Source organism: Solanum pennellii, chromosome 11 (assembly GCF_001406875.1).
Source record: "Solanum pennellii chromosome 11, SPENNV200".
Taxonomy (NCBI): Eukaryota; Viridiplantae; Streptophyta; class Magnoliopsida; order Solanales; family Solanaceae; genus Solanum; species Solanum pennellii.
The window spans coordinates 8,514,191-8,527,757 of NC_028647.1; the positions used below are offsets into that span (position 1 = coordinate 8,514,191).

Genomic DNA, 13,567 nt, shown 5'->3' on the forward strand with positions numbered 1-13,567 from the left:
GAAGAATTGTGATCAAGCAATCTACTTTTCCAAGCTTTGCTTCCCTCTTCGTTTCTCTCTCTCGATCGATCGATATTCTCCCTCTCTCTGTTCTTTCTGTTTTTGTTATTCAAACCCTTTTCCTCTTACCCTAATTAGCGTATAATTAAGTATAAAAGATGATAAAATATAACCCACTAATTATTTCAAGGTTATCTCCTTTAACCCCCAAGTAATTTAATTATTAACATTAAACCACTAACTTTATAATTATAAGCACGAATAGTCCAAAACGCCCCTTAAAATTTTTAACAGAAATCCGACCCAGTCAGGGTCACGCAGCCTGTGACGGTCCGTCACGACTGTGACGGTCCGTCCTGCACGTCCGTCACAAAGTTCAGAGAGTTAATTCTGTGGAAGGATTTGTGACGGTCCGTCAAGCCCTCAACGGTCCGTCCTGTCATTTCGTCGTGAAGTTCAGAGAGTCGATCTCAGTACCCAAATTTCAAAATTCTAAGTGTTTTGGAACGAGACCCCCTCGACGGTCCGTCGTGCCCATGACGGTCCGTCGTGGGATCCGTCGACTCAGCCAGTTTTTCCAGAAATAAAATCTGCTGCTCAAAACGACTAAACAGGTCGTTACAATAACATTCTTAAACAGACAATTAAGAAAAAATTCAACCATTTGTAGTTGTTAGTTGGCATATACTCAATGTATAGTGTAATAATTTAATTTGTAGATATCGACCTATATATACTCGATGTATAATGTAATCATTTGTAGTTGTAACTTGATATAATAGAGCCCGTTTGGATTGACTTAAAAGTTGGTCAAACCTACTTTTAAGTCAGTTTAACTTCAGGCAATCAAAAATAAGTTAAAATAAGTTACGAAGTATTTGACAAGGTAACAAAATGACTTAAAATAAGTAAGTCTCCCCCTACTTCCTATTTATTGATTTAAAAGTCATTTCAATTTGACTTTTTGTTTTTGACTTAAAAGCTACTTTTTTAAGTCAATCCAAACGAACTACTCTATGTATAATGTAATCGTTTGTAGCTGTTACTTGACATATAGTCGATATACAATGAAATACACTAATTATACAGAACAAAATTATAAAATGTAACTATTAAAAGTCATTTTTAAAGATTTAATATTTTTACTGAAATAGAAATCCCCACATCATCTATATATCATTTAAATGACGAAACTAGTGATCTTCCACAAACTTTTGATTATTTAATGATGGCCTTTTTTGACCCCAAAGGGCTATTATAAGCCTCAAGTTCCATTAGTAATGATTATTTCTTATTTATATTCAACTGACACCTCATGAGAACTTGAAAGAAGAAGCAGAGGCTCTAATGGTGCAGTTGATGATCTCGGTTCAGTATACAGCTGTAAGTTTTATCTCATTATTCATTCATCTTTTGATTTCCCATTGCTGTGTTTATTCCGTTATCTTATCATCGTTTGATCCTTTAGTTTGGTTTCAAAAATAGTGGAGAACAAATTAGGATCTTGTGTTGTCCATGATTGAAGAGGTCATGCAAAATTAGGACTGTTAGAAAAGCACACTAGTTATTGATGCTCTGTCAAAGTAGATTACTGTGACTACGAATGCAACTAAATGTAACTAGCACAGTCACTGCTGTGTCATCAGCTGTTCTCTGAAAATCGTAAGAAGGCCGTGTGAAATCATAGAAGGTAATTTATCTTGATGGCCAAATCTAATTGCTCACTTTTGGAGGTGGCCAGCATATCCTTAATGCTGATGAATATAGTTTACCAATTTCAAAAAAAAAAAAACATTCGAATCAATTCATGTTAATTTTATTTTGACTCTGTATTGCTTGAAAAGTTGATCATGAAGTGGTGCTTTGGCTCGAAAACAAATTGAAAATTGCAATACCTTCTTGATGCATTATTAATGGATAACTTGCTTTATAAGGAATGACTATATCGTCAACATACAAGCAGATAGATAAGAATATCATGTATAGAATGTGGAGAGAAGACATAATGATCTGACTTGGCCATTCTATCCCAACTCCTGGACTACTTGGCTGGAGCGTTTAAAGCCCGAGAGAACCCATAAAGGAACCATCCAAATAGACATATTAGATTGGATTATCCCCCCTTTACTTATAAATAGGAACCGATTAGCCTTTTCGATTGTTGTTTAGAGACTAAAGACCCGTCTAGTCCCAAAAGCTGACGAAACAGGAGCCATTCTTACTTGATTGATTTAAACACATTATTTCTAATTACTCTTCCCCCTTCCAAACAACAAAACCAGGAGGTTGGTCCATATAACCTTCTTTTTTCCTGATTTGGCGTTATTGCTGCCATATCTGAGCTCCATTCATGATAGATTTAGGATCACTCTCGTCCCTTCACCCTTGCATGTGGTTTAGTGATACACAGTTTTTGGAATAAAGTTCTTTCCATTCTTCCCAGCAGTGATGTTCCCTACTGCACCTGAAGGCTATTGTCCTAGATAGGAATTTGGAAAGCCATAAAGGATCTCCCGGGTTCAAAATCTTCTGGTCATTTGGAGCGTACATTCCTTAGCAATTTACTATATATTGATGCAAATATTGATCCTGCTTGACGATCAAAACTGCCTAAGTCATCTACAAGGCAAGACTCAAGAACTTTTTGGTTTTTTTATTTCTTCATTCCCATCCAAAAGATTATCCGTATATTCTCTCTTGCCATGCCATTCTCCATATCAGGGGATAATGATGGCAAGCTCATTACAGCTTCATAGGATCTTAGAATTTTTCCCTGACTACTGATAGAGCATCATAATACTCTAGCAAACAGCATTAAAGTTCTCTTACCATCAAGGTCGCATCAGCATTAAAGTTCTCTTACCTTCAAGGTTGCATCACATGATCCGTATTTGTTTTACTAAAAATCTGGAATGAGATTTATGATGAATTGCTTCATTTGGAGCAATGAACTTTGCATTTAGTTTACTATAAGTGAAATCTTTACAACGAGAATTGCACTTTGGGTACCTAGGAAGAAAAGATCCCTCGGAAATATCTTGTGTTTGCATTTGTATGTTTGGTAAGAATTCAAGCCTAACATTTAAGAACTTTTTTAGAGCCATACTTGTGGGAGGTTGGTTAGTATGGATTCTTTATAGACGACCCAATATCAGTACTATCCACACTAAGAGCTCTGTGGTTATCACAAAGGAACAGCTGGAATTTGCTTATTAGTTCACTTTCTGTAATTGAGGACATCAACCTGCATTCTGCTTTTCCCTAAAAATTTATCTGGCTCAGGTTCTAGAAAGGATAATTAGTCTGCGTTTTGCAGGAACTGTACCATGAATTCCATGCTTTGGACAGATTTGAGCAAGATTATCGACGTAAAGTTCAAGAAGAGGATACTTCAAGTGCTACTCAGAGAGGTATTCCATAACGACATGTATGTTTTGTTATTTGTGATTCTTTTAAGCAGATTAAGCTCAAATTTCCCGTAGATGAAATTTGAACTTAAGTTGCTCCAATGTGTTCATCATACTATATGGTTTATGAACATGACAGTTTATTCATGTTGTGGTGCCTTGACAGAGCATCAACGTGTTTGTATTTATTGTTTCATTTATTATTGCAACAATGTTTAGTGATTGTTCAGTTGGGGAAATCTTGAAGATCATGGGAAGCAACGGACTTGCATTTATAAGTCGTTTGAATAATCTCTCCCATAATTAACCAAAATAGATGGATAGATTCGGGACAAAGCATCAATCATCAAGCAGCATTTTTGAAAAGTCCGACCAACATAACTAATCAATTCATTCTTTTTCATGTATTTGGTTGTAGATGCTTACAAATTCTGTTTAATTCAAGTTTAGTGAACCATAGTTTTCGATCCTTCTGTTTTTAGTTCTTTTTACTATAATTAATAAAATGAAATGGTTATAGACATAGACATCATGAGTAATGAGTAGTTTTAAAGCGCACCCCTTTCAGAATCTTTTCCTTTTCTGACCACCCATTTAATATAGGAACTATATTGTGGGTGATATAAATATGGTTATGAGGATGAGAGCTCATTACTTGATTGCTTTAATGATACTCCTTAATCACTGTTTACTTTGTGCTCCACAAAATTAGTTTTTTTCATGCAACTACCTAAGGAAATGATTTAACACATTGATTATGGAAGGTTAGTTTAAGCGACAGATCAATAATGATGTTAGGTTTAATAGAGACTAGCATCTGTGAGTTTTTTCTCCGCTGTTCTTGTATGTGTTTTGATCTTTTTCTTTTTGTTTGTGTAGGAGATACCATTGCAATTCTAAGGGCAGACTTGAAGAGTCAAAGGAAACATGTAAAAAATTTGAAAAAGAAATCCCTCTGGTCCAAGATATTAGAAGAGGTAGCAAGTCAGTGCTGTTCCATATTTCTCTTTAATTCTTGAATATAAATAATCGTAATTTGATTACTATTTCTTAGTGGACCCGTTAATGATATATATTCTTAGCATGATATGGTTAGACTGTTCCAGATTTATTAATCAAATTTCTTTGAATATTATACTAATTAGTTTACTCATTACTGAAGGTAACAGAGAAGCTTGTGGACATTGTGCATTTCCTTCATTTGGAAATCCATGCTGCATTTGGCTGTGCTGGTATGCATTTGGACCTTCAATTTAGCTTCTCTTATGGTGATTTTTACGGTCATGTGGGGGCTGGTTGGAGGAGTGATTGTTCTTAATTTGATGTTCTGTTACTTTCTTAACTAATGCTTGCATTCAAGTTTTCATTCTGTATCTTCAGAGATCCTTCTTTTTTTGGGATTGAACTTTCATGTTGAATTGTTAAAAAACATGAAAAAAACTAGCCCACCAACCATTCAATTTTCCATGACTCTTGCATGGAGAGTCCATACGCTAACTTGCAACACTCACAGGAAAGACAATGTCAAGTTGAGTCACAGTGAGGTAGTTTAACTTACCAACCAACCACCCTCCTATATCTTGCAGGATCAATAAGGGGCTAACCCTATCTTTATAGAAGGTTAACACTTGGATCCATAGGAGTGTCGATAGGTCTATAACCTGTCATTCCTGTCTCCTAAGTATATCTAGAACATGTCATTCCTGGCTCCTTAAGTATCTCTAGAGCATACTTCCGTTGTGAAATGGTAATACCTGATATAGAATAAGCAACCTCAATACGAAGAAAATATTGTAATTCCCTAGATCATTAGTCTGAAAGTGCTAGTAGAGATTCCGCTTCAATTTGGTGATACAATCTTGTTCATTGCGTGGGATGACTATATTGTCAACATAGACCAAGTAAATGCAAAAATTTGGGTCAGAATGATGGTATAAGACAAAATGGTCAGCTTTATTGTAAGTTATGCCCAACTCCTGAATCACTATGCAAAACTTACTATCCCAAGCTCGAGGAAACTCTTTCAGAGTGTGGAGTGACCGTAAACTTACCAAATATTTGTCTAATCTTGACTTTGATGTAACATCCTATCAAGCTGTCTGTTGAAAACAAATGGTTTCCTGTTGTTGAAGCATGTCTAGTGGTCAGGGGAGATTCCTTGATCTTGGATGAATTTTTGAGTAATCTGCTACTAGTTATTCGTACAACAGAACTAGTGTTCGTAGATTATGCTTATTGCTCAATACTTGATGTTAGAGTTATTCTGATTGTACAATTCATGAGCTGTTTCATTGGTCCCATTTGAATGGTATGTTTTGAATCATTTTGGGGGACAGAAACTCATGAGAGATGCTAGCTTGCGAACTTCTTTTATTGAATCATAATCATCTTAAATTTCTATTTTGATTTTTTGCACAATGTATCAAGTTAATTGTAATCTTGACTAGACTGCACATGGTTTAGTGACTAGACTGGAAAGTTTGTGGTATCATGATTACCATAGTGTTGCTGATCCTTGCAGATGGAGAGATACCTATGAAAAACAACAACCAGAGGTTGGGATCTGCTGGTCTTGCATTGCATTATGCGAATATCATCACTCAGATTGATACAATTGTAAGCATCTCATGCTTGTTATTAAAAAATCAACTATTATCTTCAGAAGTCTTGCTCCAAGTATTTTTCCCTTACTTCCATCTCACCCACTTTTGGTCTCTATTAGTAGTGTGATTTTGTGGAATATGGGACGAAATTTATTTTCTTTCTCCAGTAAGCTAAAACACCTTTTTGGTGATCATATCAACAATCCTCATCCTTTATGTTTTTGTACTCTCATTTAATCATCATCTTTGATCCCAAATTATATGTTCTAAATTGTACTTCAAAGACTCCCCCGAAATATGTGGAACTCCTCAATTCGCTATAGAATTTGTGAATTTCAAACCTTTGCTTGAGGCTGAAATTGATTTCTGCTAAGCTCTAATATTTGCTGACATACTAATGTGCAATTGAGCCTTTTAATTAGTGATCCATTTTAAAATTGCCTCTTAACTTTACTCGAACTCCTTCAGTTTGTTACCTAGTTGCTTTTTCATCTTTATTCTGTTGTAACACTTCGGGACATGCACAATGAACTAATTACATTGCTACAGCCTTATTTTGATTCCTTTGATGATCAGAGGCGGACCCATGTGGAAGGGTGGGGTTGCTCGTGCACCAGTTAACTTCGAAAAAATTATGTGTATATATATATGTATACCTAGCAAAATATATATTTAATTTGCATCCTAACATGCAAAAGAAGGCTCATGGCATGTTGGTTGCATCCTACTTCCCTTACCCATGGCCCTGGATCGAATCTCAACTCACTTTTAATGGCTTTTTAAAAAATTAATTAAGTGGATTATAACAGCCATGGAAAACAGTATTGGCAAATGGGAGAGTTGAGAATCAAACCTGCAACAGTTCCTGAAGTTTTTCTTCGACGTATGTACTCCTTAAAACTCTGTGGAAGTTTATACTAAAGATTTTTTAGGATAATAACAGAACAAAGTATTTGGTTTTTGGAGCTGATGAAGGCATATAGCTGATTAGCTGACAACAAGAGCTAGTTTTATTTAAAACTGAAGTGGAGCACTATGGTGATGGAGTAATGTATGGGTGGTCCAACTAGGTGATCGTTCTTGGACTTAACTATCCACTTTTGTTGTAGAGTATTAGGAGAAGATGAGTGATGGGGTACTCTTGGGAAGATATGAATCTTTGAGCCGACTAGTAAAGATACTCTTAGGTATGGTCACTTTTTACGATACAAATTAGGACTCCTAACGGATTGTAATTTTCAAAATTTTGTTAGTACGTAAAAGAGCTTGGAACACAGTAATTTTCATTGGGAATATTCCAGTGCAGTTGGAGTAATTGTCAATCATTGTAACACAGTAATGAGCTTAGACTAGAACTTACAGGCTTGGTCCGATGTAATCATGGTGGACAAGTTCTAAAAAGGATGGGAATTTACTACTGTCTTCTTTTAAGAAGAAGCACATTTTTGTTTCCCAAATTGATATGAGTCGTAAACTGGTCTTGTTATGGAGGAAAATCAGAAATATGTCGAAGTTAAGAGAATGAGGATGACCAGTAGTAATGCAGTGGAATTTGCCATCTGGCTGATGGTAAATGTCTCTTGACTTGCATCCTCCATGCAATTGTTTGTCCTGTAACATGATCCTACAAGGAATTGACCAAGTCTACTGATAATAATAAAGCTAAATGGGCATTCAGAAACTTATAGGACGTAGTTAAGAGTCAGAGGTGGAGTAATGAGAACTTGACCATGGTTTTGGTGCCAAAAGTAAGGCTAATTATGGGTGAGAACAGAATATTGAATATAAGAGAATAAATATCTATTACTTGCCATGTGCTGAGATTCTTATAACAAAACTCCACGCCCTAGAGACGGAATGTTTGAGGAACGTCACTGAGTTGTGGGTATGTGTGAAAGAGACACGGATGAATCCTTAAGTGTGTTTGGTGATCAGTCTGGAAAGAAAGAAATGGAAGATGTTTTGAAGATAGATCCAATTCCATCCACAAAGTTAAATGGCATTGTATCGTATCTCTACTTTTGTCGTGTAAACAGCTTTGTATAGATGATATAGACCAGATTATAGATTTGATAGGAAATATGTAATTATCCCTTTTTGGAGGTAGCCAACATACCCTAAATGCTGAAGAATTCAACCTTACCAGTTTAAAAAAAAAAAGAGTTATATTTCAAGAATTCGTCATGTTTCTCACTAGTTCCACTGTTGACTGAAGTATGAAATCCTGAAGGTGCTTTCTGATTTTTGCTTTCCATTGCCATTTATGATCAGAAAAGAAGAACTGGTCTTCAATTGACATTTTCAAATCATAGCCACATTAGCCTACTAGCTTGTCAAACATGTAGAGATTGTTGTTACGTAATTATCTTTTGTAATGTCTTTGTTGATGACATTTCCTATTGGTATTGCTAGCTAAGGTATCATTGATATGATCAGGTTGCTCGACCAGGTTCAGTGCCCCCAAATACAAGAGATGCTCTATACCATGGGTTGCCACCAAGCATAAAATCAGCTTTACGTTTCAAACTAATGTCATTCTCACTCAAGGAAGAGGTACTTATATTTGTATGATCACATCATATCCAATGTCAGGGATCAAGTATTTGATGTTTTGCCTGTGACAAGCTTACAAGTTTCTTCCCTCTAGGTATTGAACTATAGTCATTTCCTTGTGCAGTTGACAGTGCCACAAATCAAAGGTGAAATGGAGAAAACATTGCAGTGGCTTGTACCGATGGCAGCCAATACTACCAAGTAAAACTACTTTCTAGGAAAAAATTACTTCATTGGCTACGTTTGCATGATTTTTACCATGTTCTACTTCCAAATAGGACTTTTGTGTTGCATAATTCTTTTTGGAATTCTAATTATGTTGGATGTTAGAAGGTAATCTTCCTTTTTGGACAGATTTTCCCTGAAGTGATCCCTCAAAATAAAACTGTGTGGGACTGATTTAAGTCATTTTGTAGGATGTTGGGAACATACGAAACAAAAACAAAACCGTGCCGCTATGAAATGTTTTAGACGATAAATACTTTTACTGAAAATGTTTTGCTAGAAAAATATTTTCCAAGTCATATTTGGTGAAATATAATAGCGGGGGTTGGAAATAGAAGGTGAAAGGTAGGCATGGTTTTGGTGTTTGGTGATAATCATAACTAGTAAGACACTAAGAAGTAAGAATACATATAATGTTTACAAATAGGAACAATTGTCATGGAGGAGTGGGTCGAAAAATGTATTTTGTCCATTAACATAAGTTGTTTCCCAACAACGTCAATCCTAATCCCTAAAACAGTTCATATTAATCATGTCTATCTACTTTAAAGATAGAATGATTATGCATACATTAATTTTTTTTGGTTCAATCAATTTCTCTGCGTACTCAATAGTGTTTCTTTTTTTCTTTTTCAAAAATCATTTCAGAGCTCATCATGGCTTTGGATGGGTTGGAGAATGGGCAAATACAGGGTGAGTTCAAATCACTGTGGACTTATTTTTTAATCCGTCTGGATCTTCCTTTGGCTTGTCTAATTGAATTCTTTTTCATCTGTAGGTCCGAAATGAACAGGAAATCTTCAAGCCAGGTTGATCTTCTTCGAATTGAGACACTGTATCATGCAGATAAGGAGAAAACAGAAGCATATATTCTTGAATTAGTGGTGTGGCTCCATTATCTTGTCAGTCAGTCAAAACGTGCTAATGCTGGAGTGAGATCTCCAGTAAAATCTCCAATCTGTTCCCCTAATCAAAAGACGATTGAGCTGTCTAATCACCAATCAAGCTCTCCATCATCCCCATTATCGGTTGAAGACCAAGAAATGCTCCGCGATGTAAGCAAGAGAAAACTCACTCCAGGGATTAGCAAGTCTCAAGAATTTGCAAAAACAGGGTTGAGCAAGTACAACAGGCTGAGTAAGAGCAATAGCCATTCACCTATAAATGAAACCAGAAAGAACCCGTTCCCTATCAAGAGACCGTCTTCTGTTCCAGTGTTTGACTTTGACACTGATCGCTTGAAAGCTTTGGATGTCATCGACAGGGTGGACACAGTTAGAGGTGCATAATTGGTACAACATTAGGCTGCATTGCCAGCCTAGGATGTAAATAGAGAGCAAGTTTTAGTTAGCTGTACATTGGCTATATTATGAGGGCCTAGCAGGCCTACAAATGCTTCCCTTGTGTTATGTCCTGTTTGTGTTTGGGAACTGGATTGTCCCTATCGCGAATTAGTCAGATATCTGCTTGCAATTCAGGGTTTCGCGATGAGTGGAAGTGATCTTTCTTCTCATTTTTGTTTTCTCAGAGGAAAACTATGGTTCGGAACCGGAACAACCATGGTGGATAAGTGGATGGCATAAGGAGATGGAGTAGAGTCCCTTCTTTTTAGGTGGAGACAAAGTGTCTTAGAGCTCTATTATAATGTTTGAAATAACTAGGAAAAAGTTATGTTTATCTCATTATCAACCTTTATACAATTATATCAAATAGAGCAAAGAATTACAAACATGAAATTATATGTTTTTATTACTTTACTTTCTCTAATTGAGTGACATTTAGAGATAATTTTAGCAAATAACATTTGCATATATTATCCTTAATGTAGGTTTGATCACTCATTAGGAGTCATGGATCATTTAAACATAGTCACTTTTAACGCTACTCTTTAAAATATGGCCACAAATTAGAATTATTGCAACTTTAGTCTTATACTCCGTACTAGTGATCTGAAGTATATTTTAGTTGTGTCTAGAATTTAAATATATGCCTCACCCCTAGATGACAAAGTAACTTGGAAAAATAACATAAATAACCATTCTTTAACGAGGTAATTAAAAATAGCCATTGTCATGAAATTGCGGAATAATTGAAAAGTGGCTAACTGGTTATTACTACAAATAATTGTATGAATATATCTCAGGATTAACATGGTATAATAAAACATGTAAATGATAAAAAAAATTAATCAATTTGAAGAATTAACGTAGGTTACTTAAAACTAAAAATAGTATTCGAATGTATAACAAAATTAAACTTAGGGAAAAGGGTCTGATATACCCCTCAACTTTGTCATTTAGAGCTGATATACCCCTTGTTATGAAAGTGGCTCATATATACCCCTACTTGTAAACAAATGGTTCACATATACCCTTTTCCTCTAACGGAAATGAAAAAATTAATAATTTTAATCTAAATTTTTATTATTTTTTTCTAAAAAATATAATCCCATATGAGTAAATTTAATCCTCGTCAAACATATTTTTTTGACTTTTTTTTGTTCCAATGACCAATTTATAATTATTATTTTGATAATCAAATTTATTTATGTTTNTCCGTACTAGTGATCTGAAGTATATTTTAGTTGTGTCTAGAATTTAAATATATGCCTCACCCCTAGATGACAAAGTAACTTGGAAAAATAACATAAATAACCATTCTTTAACGAGGTAATTAAAAATAGCCATTGTCATGAAATTGCGGAATAATTGAAAAGTGGCTAACTGGTTATTACTACAAATAATTGTATGAATATATCTCAGGATTAACATGGTATAATAAAACATGTAAATGATAAAAAAAATTAATCAATTTGAAGAATTAACGTAGGTTACTTAAAACTAAAAATAGTATTCGAATGTATAACAAAATTAAACTTAGGGAAAAGGGTCTGATATACCCCTCAACTTTGTCATTTAGAGCTGATATACCCCTTGTTATGAAAGTGGCTCATATATACCCCTACTTGTAAACAAATGGTTCACATATACCCTTTTCCTCTAACGGAAATGAAAAAATTAATAATTTTAATCTAAATTTTTATTATTTTTTTCTAAAAAATATAATCCCATATGAGTAAATTTAATCCTCGTCAAACATATTTTTTTGACTTTTTTTTGTTCCAATGACCAATTTATAATTATTATTTTGATAATCAAATTTATTTATGTTTCACTAATATTCTTGTAAAACTTATTGTAGATGACCAAATTTTTTCTTCGAATACGAAATTAAATTACAATACACACAAAAAAAATAGTTTAATTTTTTATTCTTTAAACTAAGGAATGAAAGAAAAAAAACAAAATAAGAATAAGAAATTCAAATAATTATAATAAAAGAAGTCAACAAAAATAATTTATGTATGAAAAAAATTAAAATATACCTTGAACTTTGATAGAAGAATCATATATACCCCTAAATAATTTTATTAAAAAAAATTAGAAGTAATAAATATAAATTTAAAACTAATTTTTTAACTTCCGTTAAATGAAGGGTATATGTGAGCCGTTTTGTAACGGCAGGGGTATATGTGAGCCGTTTGTATAACGGTAAGGGCATATATGAGCCACTTTTATAACGAGGGGTATATCAGCTCCAAATGACAAAGTTGAGGGGTATATCAGACCCTTTTCCCTTAAACTTATATAAAAGTTACTTTATTTTTTCATTAAAACAGATTTTTTTCCCCTTTTAATTAAATAATTTGCTGATATCAATAGTCAATGAATATTCTCTTTAAAAAGGCAAAATATTTTAAATTATCTTATTATATATAAGTAGTAAATTAACACGTCAAAAGTGTAAACTTGGGTTCTTATATCATGTTTCGTTGGCGCCCGCCCATGTGTGTGGCTATTATTTAAATAAATAGTTTAATAATGATGACGATGATAATAATATCCTAACTACCTCCTCCCTTTTTTATTAAATATAAATATAAATAAATGATAAAGGAAAAAGAAGATACACATTACAAGATGTTTAAGAATAATATCAACTTTTTTTCTAAAAAAAAAATAATTTTAAAAAGCTAGAATATATATGTGTATATATAGAGAGAGAGATGATAATAGAAGTAAAAAGTTGATTAGTTCATGAATCTAATTATCTTGCTTTAAAAGTTAGTGGATTTTATGTGAGATAAAAGAGAATCACGTAATGAGTTTTATAAGATTTTTGAAAACTTTTGAATTGGTATTCAACATGATATTTTTGGAGATTAATGTATTGTGTTTAGTTAATTTTAAAGCACATACATGATTTTAGTGATATGTTATTTTTTTCTTTTCTGATATCAATAATATCATGTACACATTTTTATTTACTCATTAGCATAATTAGAATGAAAAGTTAATATCTCGAAAAGATCACTCAATTTTGATTTTTTTCTAGCTTAACTCATATGTAGTTTTTAAAGAAAATTAAAATCGATGTATCACATTGAACAAACACAAAATAAGTTGTTACACTCATACAAACCGATTGATCTAAATGAACAAAATAGAGGAAAACGGATAAAATTATTATTTTCACTTTGTATTATAGTATTTTCAAAGTTTTGCTATTTCGAATAAATGCAAAACATATATTTTTACTATTGCGTAATTTCTCCTTTTTAAAAAATCATTTTTGAGCATGTTTAAAATATTGATTTCTAAGCTTAAATTTAAACAACTTTTTCCACTCACGTAGCTCTCAAAATTAAACAAAAGTATTAATAAGTTAATAATCATTTTTTTTAAAATTCTTTTTTGAGAATATATATATATATATATA

The 13,567-nt window shown here is 33.5% G+C and overlaps 1 protein-coding gene across 1 annotated transcript in view; it reads left to right on the forward strand.

Moving 5' to 3' along the window:
* The window catches only part of LOC107003180, a 34,987-nt gene extending 24,463 nt beyond the window's left edge, over positions 1-10,524 (forward strand). Inside the window, exons 6-14 of the mRNA XM_027913154.1 lie at positions 1,301-1,383; positions 3,317-3,410; positions 4,287-4,384; positions 4,570-4,639; positions 5,929-6,023; positions 8,447-8,563; positions 8,688-8,764; positions 9,437-9,481; positions 9,567-10,524. Of these exons, the coding sequence (XP_027768955.1) occupies positions 1,301-1,383; positions 3,317-3,410; positions 4,287-4,384; positions 4,570-4,639; positions 5,929-6,023; positions 8,447-8,563; positions 8,688-8,764; positions 9,437-9,481; positions 9,567-10,077 (1,190 nt within the window). The 3' untranslated portion in view covers positions 10,078-10,524. The remainder of the gene's footprint in view (positions 1-1,300; positions 1,384-3,316; positions 3,411-4,286; positions 4,385-4,569; positions 4,640-5,928; positions 6,024-8,446; positions 8,564-8,687; positions 8,765-9,436; positions 9,482-9,566) is intronic.
* The last annotated feature ends 3,043 nt before the right edge of the window (positions 10,525-13,567 follow it).